Below are 13206 nucleotides of genomic sequence, written 5' to 3'. Positions count from 1 at the left end.
CCCCCAGCGAGCAGGCAGCAGGCATGAATCCAAGTAATTTAATGTCACCCTGGGCCCCCCCCAGCTCCACGGGCCAGGGCACCCAAGGGTGCTGGTGTGCTGTGCAGGCACGACCTGGCGCAGCGTGAGGGCTGCGGCTCCACGGCTCCCCCCTCACTGCACAGGGCACAGCCTGGGCCAGCAGCATCCCGGCAAGTGGCAGCATCCCTGGTGTCCCCGCCGGGTGTCCCGCTGTCCCTCAGGAGCACTTGAGGAGGAACAGGTTGCAGGCGGTGCCGCGAGGGCAGCTGCAGAGCTTGCCGATACGGGCCCCCCTCCGCACCGCGCACGGCTCCCCGGGTTGACACTGCAGGATGGGACCCGTCAGCCCCAGCGCTTGGCTCCCCCCAGGGGCTGGGCCCCCACAACCAGCACCCAAAGGGCCCAGGTGTTGGCTGTGGGGTTTGGGGTCCCCCCCGCCCCCCGTGAGCAGCCAGGGCTCAGCACCCAGTGCCGTACCGAGGGCACCCAGCTCAGCCGCTTCTCCAGCGCCGGCAGCTCCGGGCTCCCCAGCTTCTCCAGCAGCTCCTGCAGCACCTCGACCTGTGGCAGGCAGCACCCTGTCACCCCGAGTCCCCTGGGATGGCCAGGGTGTCACCCCAAGTCCTCTGGGATGGCCAGTGTGGCTGCATCACCCCAGGTCTCCCAGGATGCCCCCAGGACCCTGCCCCAGCACCCAGCCCCACTGGTTGCACCCTGGGGTGTAACCACCACCCCAGCCCCCCTGAGCCTGGCTGGGGGCTGGGGTCTGCAGCAGGGTTGGGGGGCTCGGAGTGCGAGGGTGCAGCCCACTCCTGGGTCCCCACCCCAGCGCCACATCCCCGCTCCCCACCCCTGAGCTGGAGCAGCCGGAGGGAAAAACAGGTCGAAGCTGTGAATCCCCACATGCCCCGGGATGTCCCTGGGATGTCCCCCGGGATGTCCCCAGTGCTGCGGGATGTCCCGGGTGCTGTGGCTGCAGGGACCCCACCAAAGCCAGAGAGCAGCAGCAGAGAACCAGGGGCGAGGTCTCGGTCTCCCCCGTCCCCAGCGCCCCAGGGACCCCCCGACACAGCCAGAGCGAAGCCCCATGCCGGGTGGGAGGAGCAGGAGCACCCCAAGGTGCCCCAGAGCTGTGTGGAGGGTGCTAGGGGGGCCCATCCCTGCCGACACCGCTCCCCAGCCCCTTACCAGCTCCGGCTGCTCCCGGCTCTGCCCGGGCAGGCTCTCGGCCGGCCGGACCCCCAGCTCTGCGGTGCCGGGCAGGATGAGGCCGGAGCCGAGCAGGCAGAGCAGGCAGAGCCAGGCACTCTCCATGCTCCTGGTTCCGGATGCGTCCCTGGATGCCGAGACGTGCCTGGCTCCGGCGGCTTTATACCCCTGTGCCGCCGGTGTGGGCAAACACCCGCTGACACAGACGGGGAGCTGGCGCCCTGCGGGTGCATGTGTCCCCCCAAACCTGGATGCCGTCAGCAAAGGGGGACGGGGGGACATGTCCCCGGGAGACGCATCCCCTGGGACACCTGTGCCCGGAGCCAGCGGGATGGACGTCAGCACCGCGTCCAGCCAGAGCAGCCCGAGAGCCGGGGGGCACGGAGCCCCCCTCCCGGCGGGGCTGACCCCCCCAGCACGGGCCAGGCGGAGGGCACTGCCAATTCGCTGAGCAAACACGGCGGCGTGGCTCATCCCAGCACGTCCCAGGCGCTGGCAGAGCCCGGGGTCCCTCCGGGGACGGTGCAGACAGGCTGGCACGTGGGTGGCACAAACAGCTTTATTCCAAAAGAGGGGACAGAGAGGGGGGGACAGAAAAGGGGACAGAGGAGGGGTGCAGCCCCCCCCTGGCCAGGGCTCTGATGCAGAGCCGGCCAGGGTGGAGGAAGGCTGCTCCTGCCTGTCCCTGCAGCCGGGACCCCCGGGGGGGACCCCTTGGTAAGGGAGGGGAGCGCGGTGCTGCCCCACGGCTGCCCCTCTGGCACGGCGTGGGGGGCCCGATCCAGCTGGAGGGGAGCAGACGCAGCTGAGCGGCAGGGAAAGGGTCCCCCTGCCCCCGTCCCCCAGCTACCCCAACTCCCCTAGTGTCCCCATGGGGTCCCCCAACCCCACAGCATCCATGTGGGGTGTCCCCTCCCCATCCTGCAGCCCTCGCAGGTCCCCTCATGTCCCTGTAGTGTCCCCCAACCCCACAGCGTCCCTGTGGGGTCTGTCCCTTCCCATCCTGCCCTCCCAGGTCCTCCAGTGTCCTTGTGGGGTCCCCCAGCCCCAGAGCATCTCTGTGGGGTGTCCCATGTCCCGCAGCCCTCTCAGGTCCCCCAGTACCCCTAGGGGGTGTCTCCCAGCCCCAGAGCATCCCAGTGGGGTGTCCCCTGTCCCACAGCCCTACTATGTCCCTCAGTACCCCCGGGGGAGGTCCCCCAGCCCCACAGCCGCCCTGCGGGGTCACCCCCTATCCTGTAGCCCTCCCAAGCCCCCCCTCCCTGTGTCCCCCCCCAGCAGGGTGGTGATGTGACAGTGGGGGGTGTGGGGATAGGGGTCCCATGCTCTGAGCGTCCCCACTCCCACCTGCCCTCCTAGTGGCGTGGGGGCTTCTTCTGCCTGTGGCCTGGCTGCGGGGGGGGCTCAGCAGCCTCTGTCCGCCCTTCCCGGAGGCCCTGGGGCACAGAGGAGTAGGGGGTCACAGGGGGGGTACATTCCCCTGCTTTCCCCCCTCCCATTCCCCCTTCTCCCCCTGCCGTACCACATAGAAGCCGGTGTGGTACCCGCTCATGTACCAGGCCATCAGCATGGCGGCCAAAGCATCCTCCTCCTCCTCTTCCTCCTGCAGGGCATGCAGCAGGGCCGGGGGGCACTGCGGGGGCATCACCTGCCAGCAGCACCCACAGCCCCTTGGGGAGAAACCTGGGGGAGGCACACAGGGTGCCCCAAGGCTTGGGGGGGGGGGGGGGTGGACACTCACCTCGGGGGGCCGGGGGGAGCAGGGCACCCGCTCGCCCTTCCTCCTCGTGGTGCGTGGGGGGGGGTCCCACGCCGAGGGGGTGTTCTGGCCCCTTGGGGCGTCCCTCGCCCTCCAGGCCCCAGGGCGGGGGGGCAGGAGATCAGCCAGTGCCCGCTCCTCGGTGTTGCCGTAGCCATCGAACTCCACCAGGCACGTGCCAGCGGCGCAGTCCAGTGCCCGTAGGTGAGCGGGGTACAGCAGCCCATCCCCCGCCCAGGCGGTGGTGCAGGCGTCACCCACCCGCCACTGCGGGGACACGGGGGGGTCACAACGCGGGGGGGTGTCACAGGGGGACAGCATGGATCCCGGATCCCACGGGGCTCGGGGATCTGGCTTGCTCACCTGGTGGCCTTCCTCCGCCTCCTCCTCCTGCTCCTGCTCACTGTGGGTCACGCTCGAGGTGGGGGTCTCGGAGTCGCCATCCGACCCCTCGGCCGGGGTGTCCCGGGGGGAGCGGGGCAGGGTAGCCCCCGGGATCGCCGCCTTCCCCGAGGATGGGCCCGCCAGCTGGGGGTCGGGGCCCTGCGTGCAACACCGGCGGCATCACCCGGGGGCGGGGCACAGAGACCCCCACCCACTGAGACGGCCCCCTGACCCCAGCTGGGCCAAAGCCCCCAGCCCCAGCCCATGGCCCCCAGCCTGGTCCCAGCCCAGTTTGGTGGCCCCAGTCCTGGTACAGTGGACTCAAGCCCAGTCTGGTCCCAGTTTAGTGGCCCCCAGCCCAGTGCCATCCCAGTTTAGTGGCCCCTAGTCCCAGTCCCATTCCAGTTTAGTGGCCCACAGCCCAGTCCTGTCCCATCTTAGTGGCTCCCAGCCAGGTCCTGTCCCAATTTGGTGGCCCCCAGCCCAGTCCCATCCCGGTTTGGTGGCCCTGAGGCCGGTCCCATCCCAGTTTGGTGGCCCCCAGCCCAGTGCCATCCCAGTTTAGTGGCCCCTAGTCCCAGTCCCATTCCAGTTTAGTGGCCCACAGCCCAGTCCGGTCCCAGCTTGGTGGCTCCCAGCCAGGTCCCGTCCCAATTTGGTGCCCCCCAGCCCAGTCCCATCCCGGTTTGGTGGCCCTGAGGCCGGTCCCATCCCAGTTTGGTGGCCCCCAGCACAGAGCCATCCCAGTTTAGTGGCCCCTAGTCCCAGTCCCATTCCAGTTTAGTGGCCCCCAGCCAAATCTGGTCCCAATTTGGTGGCCCCCAGCACAGAGCCATCCCAGTTTAGTGGCCCCTAGTCCCAGTCCCATTCCAGTTTAGTGCCCCCAGCCCAGTCCCATCCCAGCTTGGTGGCTCCCAGCCAGGTCCCGTCCCAATTTGGTGGCCCCCAGCCCAGTCCCATCCCAGTTTGGTGGCCCTGAGGCCGGTCCCATCCCAGCTGGGTGGCCCCCAGCCCAGTCCCATCCCAGTTTAGTGGCCCCTAGTCCCGGTCCCATCCCAGTTCAGTGGCCCCTAGTCCCAGTCCCATTCCAGTTTAGTGGCCCCCAGCCAAATCTGGTCCCAATTTGGTGGCCCCCAGCACAGAGCCATCCCAGTTTAGTGGCCCCTAGTCCCAGTCCCATTCCAGTTTAGTGCCCCCAGCCCAGTCCCATCCCAGCTTGGTGGCTCCCAGCCAGGTCCCGTCCCAATTTGGTGGCCCCCAGCCCAGTCCCATCCCAGTTTGGTGGCCCTGAGGCCGGTCCCATCCCAGCTGGGTGGCCCCCAGCCCAGTCCCATCCCAGTTTAGTGGCCCCTAGTCCCGGTCCCATCCCAGTTCAGTGGCCCCTAGTCCCAGTCCCATTTCAGTTTAGTGGCCCCCAGCCCAGTCCGGTCCCAGCTTGGTGGCTCCTAGCCAGGTCCCGTCCCAATTTGGTGGCCCCCAGCCCAGTCCCATCCCGGTTTGGTGGCCCTGAGGCCGGTCCCATCCCAGTTTGGTGGCCCCCAGCCCAGAGTCATTCCAGTTTAGTGGCCCCTAGTCCCGGTCCCATCCCAGTTCAGTTTAGTGGCCCCCAGCCCAGTCCCATCCCGGTTTGGTGGCCCCGAGGCCGGTCCCATCCCAGCCCGGTGGCCCCCAGCCCGCTCCGGCCCCGGTCCCAGCCCGGTGCCCACCCGCGGCCCCGGGGCGCGCTCGGCCATGGCCCGGTACCGGCGGCACCAGCGGCACCACCCCCGCGCCCGCACGTAACCCCGGCCCCGCCCCCGCCCGCGCGGGGCCATCTGGGTAACGTAGTCCCCGCGCGCCGCGACACGGGCCGGGCGGCACGCGCCGGCACTGCACTTCCCAGGGGGCAGCGCGGGGGGAGCTGGAGCGCGCGGGCAGAGCGGCGCCTCCGCATCTGGCTCCCCCTGGTGGCCGGGCGGTGTGACTGCTGCACGTGGCAGCGTGGGGACACGGGGCACATGGACACGGGTGGCGTGTGGGGGCAGGTGTGCAAGGGAGGGTGTGCCAGGGTGAGCGTGCAAGGGTGGGGGGTGGCCGGGTGGGTGTGCAAGGGCGGGTGTGCAAGGGCGGGTGAGCCAGGGCGGCCGTGCTAGGGCGGGCGCTCCCGGCCGCGGGCCCAGCCCGGTACCGGCAGGTGGCAGCAGCCGCCGCCCCGGAGCCCGCCCGGCCGCGCCGCCCCGGGGTCCCCGCGCGTGTCCCCGATTCCCCCGGCTCGGAGTGCACTGACCCCCGCTACGGGTCCCGGTGCACGGACCGACCCCCCGGTGCTGCCCCCGGTGCACGGATAGACACCCCCCCGGTGCAGACCCCTGTGCACGAACTGACCCCCCCCGGTGCACGCACCGATCCCACCGGTGTAGACCCCGGTGCACGAACCAACCGCCCCGGTGCACGCACCGATCCTACCGGTGCAGACCCCGGTGCACGAACCGATGCCCCGGTGCACGCACCGATCCCACCGGTACAGACCCCGGTGCACGAACCGACCGCCCCGGTGCACGCACCGATCCCACCGGTGCAGACCCCCGTGCACGCACAGACCCTTCCCGGTGCACGGCCCGACCCCCCCCGGTGCACGGACCAACCCTCCCGGTGCAGACCCTGTGCACGGCCCGACCCCCGGTGCAGCCCCGGTGCGGCGAGGGGGGCCAGCTCTGGGCGGGTGTTCCCCCCCGCGGCCCCCCGGCAACGACTCAGCCCCACGTGGGACCCGCCGGCGGCACCCAATCCCCGCGGTGCCCGCCCGTTGCTTTGTGCCTGGCCAGCCAATGGGCGAAGCGGGGGCGCCGAGCGACGCCCCGCCCCTCGATGGAAGGCTATAAAAGGCGGCGCCGGGCGCGGTTGTTGCTTCAGAACGGGCGAGCTGTGGCAACGGCTGGAGGGCGACAGCACCGCGACAGCACCGCGACCACTATCGGGATTATTACTCTTGGGCTTTGCCTCGCAGCCGCGGCCCCTAGGCTCCCGTCCCGGATTGCAATTGCACCATGACCTTGGAGGAGCTGGTGCCCTGCGATAGCAGCAAGTAAGTGGAGTGGTCGTGGAAACCTGGGGTGGGGTGGGGGTTTGTGGTTGATGTCGCCGGTGCTGACTGGTTGTTCTCGCCCCTCCGGTAGGATGCAGGCAGTAAGTGAGGCGGTGGAGCGGGTGCTGGTGGCGGCGCAGAGGCAGGACCGGCTGACAGTGGGGGTCTACGAGTCTGCCAAGCTCATGAACGTGTGAGTATCGGGGGGGGCTCTGGGTATCACCGGCACGGGGCGGGGGTGCCCATCCAGGGGCAGATCGCACTGGGCTGGCTCTGGGTAAAGGGCTTGTGTGGGGGGAGTCTGCGCCTGCATGTGGGGGGTGGCCAGGGTGACACGGGGTGACACCCCGAGGTGGGGAGCTGTGCCATGCAGAGGTGGTCTTGTCCCCCCCTAACGCCCCCTGCGCCCCACAGGGACCCCGACAGCGTGGTGCTGTGCGTGCTGGCCACCGATGAGGAAGACGAAGGTGACATCGCCCTGCAGATCCACTTCACCCTCATCCAGGCCTTCTGCTGTGACAATGACATCCACATCCTGCGCGTCTCGGGCATGCAGCGCTTGGCCACCATCCTGGGCGAGCCCGAGCCGGCCACCGAGCCCCGCGACCTCCACTGCCTCTTAGTCACGGTGAGTGGGACAGTGATGCACGGCACAGCCACGCGCTGCTGGCCCCGTGACTCACTCCAGGCACTGCGCCAAGGATGGGGACTTTGGGATGGCGTGGTGGGGACTCAGGGCCACGTGTTGGCACCCGGCAGTGGCACTAAAACCTGGTGGCTTTTTGCTCCCCAGAACCCCCACACGGATGCCTGGAAGAGCCAAGGGTTGGCAGAGGTGGCGAGTTACTGCGCCGAGAGCCGTGACAAGAACCAGTGGGTGCCGTACGTCTGCCTGCAGGAGCGCTGAGCTGGCCCCAGCCAGGGAGAAAAGAAAAAAAAATAATAAAGTAAAACGGCAGGAAAAAAAGGAAGGAGAAACAGCCAGTTAAAACCCACAAACCCAAACACCCACCGATTTATTTTTTTTCTTTTTAACCGGAGAGGGAGGACGGAGCAGCCTGGCCGCACCGGTGGGCATGGGAAGAACGGTGGCCGTGCCGTGCCGGTGGGACGCTGGCCGGAGCACACCGGAGCCGTGCCGAGGAGTTGTGCTTGGCCACGGGGACCGTGGGACCGTGAGGAGCGTGGGGAGGAGATGGCGACTGGTTTTTGGTTTGCTTTTTTTTTTGGCATCCGTGGCTCAGCGGAGGCGAGGACTGCGGAGCAATGGAGGTTTTTTGCAAACGAACTGCTTTTTTTCCAAGGGATAAATTATTGTCCATGTTGATGGACCTGCAGCACCAGTTTAGTTTTTGCACTCAAGCCACTTGGAGACCCTGATCTGAAGCTATTCCAGAGTCTATTCTTATACTGATTTAAAAAAAAAAAATTTGCAATAAAATGTTCGAAGTCATGAATGTCTGCCTTCCTCTGCCGGAGCCATTCCCACGGGGAGTGGGATCAGCTGCTCCTGGGTGGGTTTTGGGGTGGGGAAGGGCCCCCCTGCAGCTGCACTTGGCACCAGCCCCGCTCCCCACCCCCTCCCTGGGCTCTGTGGGGGGGCGCTGGGGCATTTCCCACCGGTGTGTGGGCCACCACCCCCCCAAGCCGCTTGGGGAAGGGGAACCCCCTCCCCCTGCTGGGGAAACCCCTGGGGCTGGCAGCCCACGTGAGGCCTGAGCCGTGGGAAAGTGAGCCATGCCCCCACGGGGGGGGGGGGGGGGGGTTGGGATACACCACAGAAACCACCCAGCCATGGGAACTGGGGCCAGGATGCACCCCAGCTCACCAGACTGGGGGGGACCCCAGGTCCCCAGGAGCTGGGACTCACCCTGTGCTTGGCACTGCAGGTGCCGACAGCCTGGGGGGTGGGTGGGGGTCTGCAGCTGTGTAGGGGGTGACCCCACATATAGATAAACCCCCTTACCCCACAAACCATGGACACCTGTGCTCTTAAAGCCCCCTCACCTAGACATGGGTGCCCAGACTGCTGGGTTCTTCTCCCGCAGCCCACCCCCCACAGTGGGTGTTTGGATCTGGGGGGAGGGGGAGGGGGGTGCTGAAGCCCGAAGGCTCAGGAGAAACTGAGGCAGCGACCTGCAGGTGGGCAGCCGCTCCCCCAGTGCCACTGCTCTCGCATGGTGGGGTGTGGGGAACCCTCCAGGACCCCTCCCGGGGGCAGGAGCCACCAGCCTGGGCACATGGGTGTATGTGTCTGCATGCATGTGCACACGCGTGTGCGTGCCAGGGCCCGGTGTGGGAGCTGCCAGCCCCGCTCCAAGCATGCCGGCATCGGCACGTCGGAGCAAGCCCCGACCTGGGCTCACCCCCGCTGCATTGCCCTGGTTCACACGCACACACATGCACACACATGTATGCACACGTGACGTCCCTGGGCACCGTGCCGTGGGTACCGGTGTCAGGCTGGGGTGATGACCCTCAGCCAAGCCACGTGGCTGGGGACACCGGGTCCCACCGGGGCGTGGGGACCCGCCGAGGGCTGGGATTTGTGCCAGCCCCGTGGCCAGCACCAGGCTGCCGGGAGGGAGCTGGGACTCAGCTGAGGGGTGCAATCCTGCCCGCCTGGGACACAGTGTCCAGCCTGCCCAGGAACAGAGTGACCGTCCCCTCTGGCTGGGGACACTGTGGCCATCCCAGGGTACATCAGATCCCAGGGACATGCCCTGTGCCCTCCCTTTGGGCTTTGACTGCAGGGGGAAACTGAGGCACGGAGGGACAGTGGCATGTGACAGACCTGGCTGAGGCCACCAAGGCAGCTGGGGACCCGTGCCACCCCCTCCCACCCACTGCACCGCAGGCTGGAGCCATCCCTGGGGTGGGGGCCACGGGTCCCCCCCAGTGTAGCTTGGGGGGTCCCATGGGGCCAGGTAGCCCCTGGGTGGGGGCAATAACCCCCCCAGTTCACAGGGTTGGGCTGGCTGGCCCCCACCCTGCAGCAGGTGGCAGGGGGGGACACAGCAAAGGACCACCCAGCCTGGGCCACCAGGTCAGCAACCTGGGCCACCGGGTCTGCCCGGCCATGCCTGCGATGAGCTGGCAGGTCTCAGCTCAGCGTGGGGGGCTGGGGCGGGGGGCACGATGCGGCTGGTTCAGTGGGGCAGGATGGGTCCCCAGCCCCCCGGGGGGCCAAGCCAGCCCAGCGGGGAGGGTGATTCCTGCCTGCGGCCATCAGCCACCCCACCCCCCACCCCGGCTGTACCCACTAGCACAAGGGGACACAGGGGGACACGGGGGGATGCAGAGGGACAGAGGCGTCCTGAGAAGCTGCGGGGCTGTGGGGTGAGTCACAGCCCTGAGCCGTCCTCACCTGACCGCCACCCTCCTGTGCCTCAGTTTCCCCACTGCAGCTGGGCCAAGACACCCGCCCACAGCGCAATGTGGCAAAGGGAGACCCCCAAGACCCACGTCCAGCCCGGCAGGGCCAGGGTTTGGGGGGGATGGGCACTCCCTTCTGCATCCCCAGTGGGGCACAAGCGTGGGGAGCGCTGGGTGAGCCTGGGGGCAGCAGCGAGGGACACGGCTGGAGATTGGCCTGTGTCCCCAGGCTGCTGGCAAGGGGCATAGCACGGCACGGCATGGCATGGCACGGCATGGCACGGCTCAGGGACACCCATCAGTGATGGTCCCTTGGAGCACCCAGAGAAAACTGTGAGGGAAAGGGCCAGGGGGTGGGCTGAGCCCCCCCAGACTCATGTCACTGGTTTGGCAGTGGGTCACGAGGCCCTGGTGACCCCAGCCTGGCCATTCCTGCCCCTGGTGTCACCGGGCAGGACACACCGTGCCAGCACCGCACAGCCACCCGTGTGACAAGCGCGTCAGGCCGGGCTGAGTCACGCTCCCACGGTGCCGGGGGGGTGGGGTGGGTGAGCCCCCAGACCCCTGCAGCCCCCAGCAGCACAGCAGCCCCCCAGCACCCGGCGCCCGCCCTCAGCACCCCCTGAGTGCCACCCATGGTGCAGCCCCAACCACAGCCCACCCTGGAGCACACATGGAACCGCCCACACGTGTGCTGGATCACACACACGCACATGCATGCGCATGCCACCCATCCCCCACATTGTCCCTGTCGCCCCCCATGGACACAGAGGCCTCCCTGGGCCCCCCAGACTGCAGCATGTTGCACCCCAGGGGCCTGATCCTGCAGTGGGTCATGCAGGAGAGGACCCCCCACACCGCCCAGGACGCCTCTCAGACCCTCCAGTGCTGCCCCAGACCCCCTCCCCAAGGACCCCAGAGACCCTCCCCATGGACCCCCCAGCAGGAAGGGGGCAATGGGATCTCCTGCCTTTGTAGCCACAGCTGGCCCCTTGCAGCCTCCAGCTAGGAGTCCCTGCCCCCCCGCCCCTGCAGTGTCCCCAGGCTGGCCTGAGTCACCACGGTCCTGGGGGCGGTGGGGATCCCGCTGGGTGCTGAGCAGCACTTTCCACCCGGCCAGAGCCAGCCCAGAGACCGAGGGCGGCCGCAGGCACCCTGCCAGCACTGCAGCACCGGGGCGAGGGGATCCAGGGAGAGGGGTCCCGGGGTTGGGAGTGGGAGTCCTGGGTTGGTTTGGCTTGGCTGGTGAGAGGTGTGCCTCCCCCCCCCCCATCACCATGGCCCACAGCATCCCCACCACTGTAGCCCCCAGCATCCTGGCCACTGTGACCCCCAGCATCCTCACCATGACCCCCAGCAACCCCACTGCGGCCCCCCAGCACCGGGGCAGTGGCGGGGCCCTGGCGCGAGGCTGGCAGCCACACACCCCTCCCCGGTACAAAGTGCCGGTGAGCCGGCGGTGCGGGGAGCCAGCCAGGGCCAGGGCCAGCCCGATGCCGGGAGTATTAGCACTGGCTGATAATTATTAGATCCTGGGTAATAATTAGACCTTGGGAGCCCGAGTGTGCAGGGTGGGTGCTGGGCACACACCCTGCGCAAGCCGCCCCCCCCCCAGATCCCAGCACAGCAAAAAAACACACGCATGTGCACACACGCCTGCAGGCACACGGCACACACACGCGTGTGCCGTGACACACACGAGCACCGTGGTGGCTTGGGGATGTGGCTGAAGCTGGCACGCGCTGGCATTTTCCACCATTGCCACCATTCTCCATGGGAAATGTCCCACCCCTGGCCCTAGTGGGGCTGCAGTGGATGCCAAGGGGGAGCTGGATCTGTGCCCCCGCCCCCAGTCTGGGCACACGGATCAGAGCGGTTCCTGGGAGAGGAGGAGAAGCTGCTGTGTGCGTGTCTGCGGGTGCAAGGGGTGCCGGTGACTCGGGGGGGTGCAGGTACAATCGGGCCTCCGGGGATTGCATCTGCACTCCCCATCCCCAGTCACCGGGACCCCGCAGATTCATGCAGGGGATGGGGGGCTGCATGTGTGCATTAATGCGTGCAAATGCGTGCAAGGGGGACTCAGGGCTGGGGGTGCTTTGGCTGGGGGGGCGCACACCGAGCCCCTTCCTGGCTCGGGAGCAGCTGCAGCCAGACAGGGCTGGGCCGGATCCTGCTCCGGCGCGTGGGGAGGCCACAGCCGCTGATTTATGAGTCTGGTCTGGGTGGTTGCTGGCAGCAGGCGGCGGGGCTGGCCCCGTCCCCAGGCTCTGTCCCCAGACGCCCCTGCATCCACCCAAGGAGAGACAACCCGCACCACCCAAGCATGGGGGCTGCCAGAGGACGGGGGACACATCACCCCCCGCAACCCCGTGGGACCCCCTGTGGCCCCGAGCCCCATCCCGAGCCCCAGCTGCCAACAAGCAGCCCCTGGAGAGGGGCTGTGCTGCAAGTGGGGAAACTGAGGCACAGAGCTGGTGTGGTTCCCGGTGGTGGATGGGCTGTGGGGTCCCCGCGCTGCACCCCGCTCCCCTCCCGCCATGAAGCCTCATGTCATGGTGTGTGTGGGGGGGCGGATGCCGGAGGAGGAAGCCTGTCCCATGGCGTCCCGGTCCCGGTCCCTGTGTTGTGGGTGTCCTGCTACCCCCGTGTCACACTGGGGAACGGGGCCTGGGATCCCCCACCACAGCGGGGGCGGGTGGGGTGGGGGCTGGGGGACACAGAGGGATTCCCCGTGGTGGGACGTGGGTGGCCCTGAGCCCCCGCATCCCCGTGGCTGGAGCGGAGCTGTCCCTTGTGTGCGTCCCCGGGGATGTTGGGATGTACCTGGGGCTGGGGGGGGGCAGCCGTGGTGATGCCCCCACCCCCACCCCAGTGCCACCCAGACGCTGCTGCAGGTGCCAAACACTGGTGGGACCCGTGTCCACCCATGGGGCCACCCATGTCACGTCCCTGCAGCCTCGGCCCGCGGTGCCAGCAGCTTCCCCGGCCCCGACGCCAAGGGCAGATAATTATAGCTGCCGAGAGGCTAAAAATAGCCTGGCCAAGGCGGATGAGTTATTTTTAGCTGCTCCCAGCTCGATGCCACCAGCCAGCCATCCCCGGCTGGTGCCCGAGCTGCCAGCTTGGTGCGGGCAGGAGGGTCCAGTGGCCTCTCGTGTCCTGCCAGGGCCCCGCGCCCAGCAGGTTCCCCTTGAAGTGGGTTTCCCGATCCCGGCCACCCCGACATTGTTTTACGTGAATTTGGGGGAGTCTGAGCATCTGTGAAATGGGGGTGCAGGGCCCGCTCCACCGGTGCCGCTCTGCTTATCCCCACCTGGCCGTGGGACACTGACAGGGGACCTTGGGCTGTGGCAGGGGACAGGGCTGGCACTGACCCCACCGGAGATGGTGCCAG

General features: G+C 68.3%; 2 protein-coding genes across 5 annotated transcripts; one reads left to right on the top strand and one right to left on the bottom strand.

The window, feature by feature from the left end:
• Nucleotides 1-24: 24 nt before the first annotated feature.
• Nucleotides 25-5202, bottom strand: LOC308062629 (uncharacterized protein). 4 transcript variants are annotated; one of them, XM_080384386.1, is made up of 6 exons: nucleotides 2972-3031; nucleotides 2753-2833; nucleotides 2578-2666; nucleotides 1210-2015; nucleotides 499-582; nucleotides 25-346 (listed from the first exon to the last, which is right to left on the bottom strand). In XM_080384386.1, exons 2-6 carry the CDS (start codon nucleotides 2755-2757, stop codon nucleotides 239-241), a joined length of 1092 nt encoding a protein of 363 aa, XP_080240512.1. In that variant the 5' UTR covers nucleotides 2758-2833; nucleotides 2972-3031; the 3' UTR covers nucleotides 25-238. The 4 variants fall into 4 exon arrangements, with proteins under 4 accessions (XP_080240512.1, XP_080240514.1, XP_080240513.1 ...); XM_080384388.1 differs by lacking the exons at nucleotides 25-346; nucleotides 499-582 and adding exons at nucleotides 3353-3532; nucleotides 5080-5202 and having other exon boundaries at nucleotides 1772-2015; nucleotides 2582-2666; nucleotides 2753-2863; nucleotides 2972-3256; XM_080384387.1 differs by lacking the exons at nucleotides 25-346; nucleotides 499-582 and adding exons at nucleotides 3353-3532; nucleotides 5080-5202 and having other exon boundaries at nucleotides 1878-2015; nucleotides 2753-2863; nucleotides 2972-3256.
• A 1064-nt stretch (nucleotides 5203-6266) lies between these two features.
• Nucleotides 6267-7890, top strand: GADD45B (growth arrest and DNA damage inducible beta). Its single transcript, XM_080384390.1, has 4 exons — nucleotides 6267-6437; nucleotides 6529-6630; nucleotides 6852-7065; nucleotides 7231-7890. The coding sequence occupies exons 1-4, from the start codon at nucleotides 6400-6402 to the stop codon at nucleotides 7342-7344; spliced, it is 468 nt and encodes a 155-aa protein (XP_080240516.1). The 5' UTR covers nucleotides 6267-6399; the 3' UTR covers nucleotides 7345-7890.
• Nucleotides 7891-13206: the final 5316 nt, after the last annotated feature.

This window comes from Falco punctatus (genome assembly GCF_963210335.1).
Source record: "Falco punctatus genome assembly, chromosome: 4".
NCBI classification, from domain to species: domain Eukaryota; kingdom Metazoa; phylum Chordata; class Aves; order Falconiformes; family Falconidae; genus Falco; species Falco punctatus.
The sequence above is the reverse complement of the archived record's forward strand: the minus strand, read 5'-3'. Positions and strand labels throughout refer to the sequence as shown.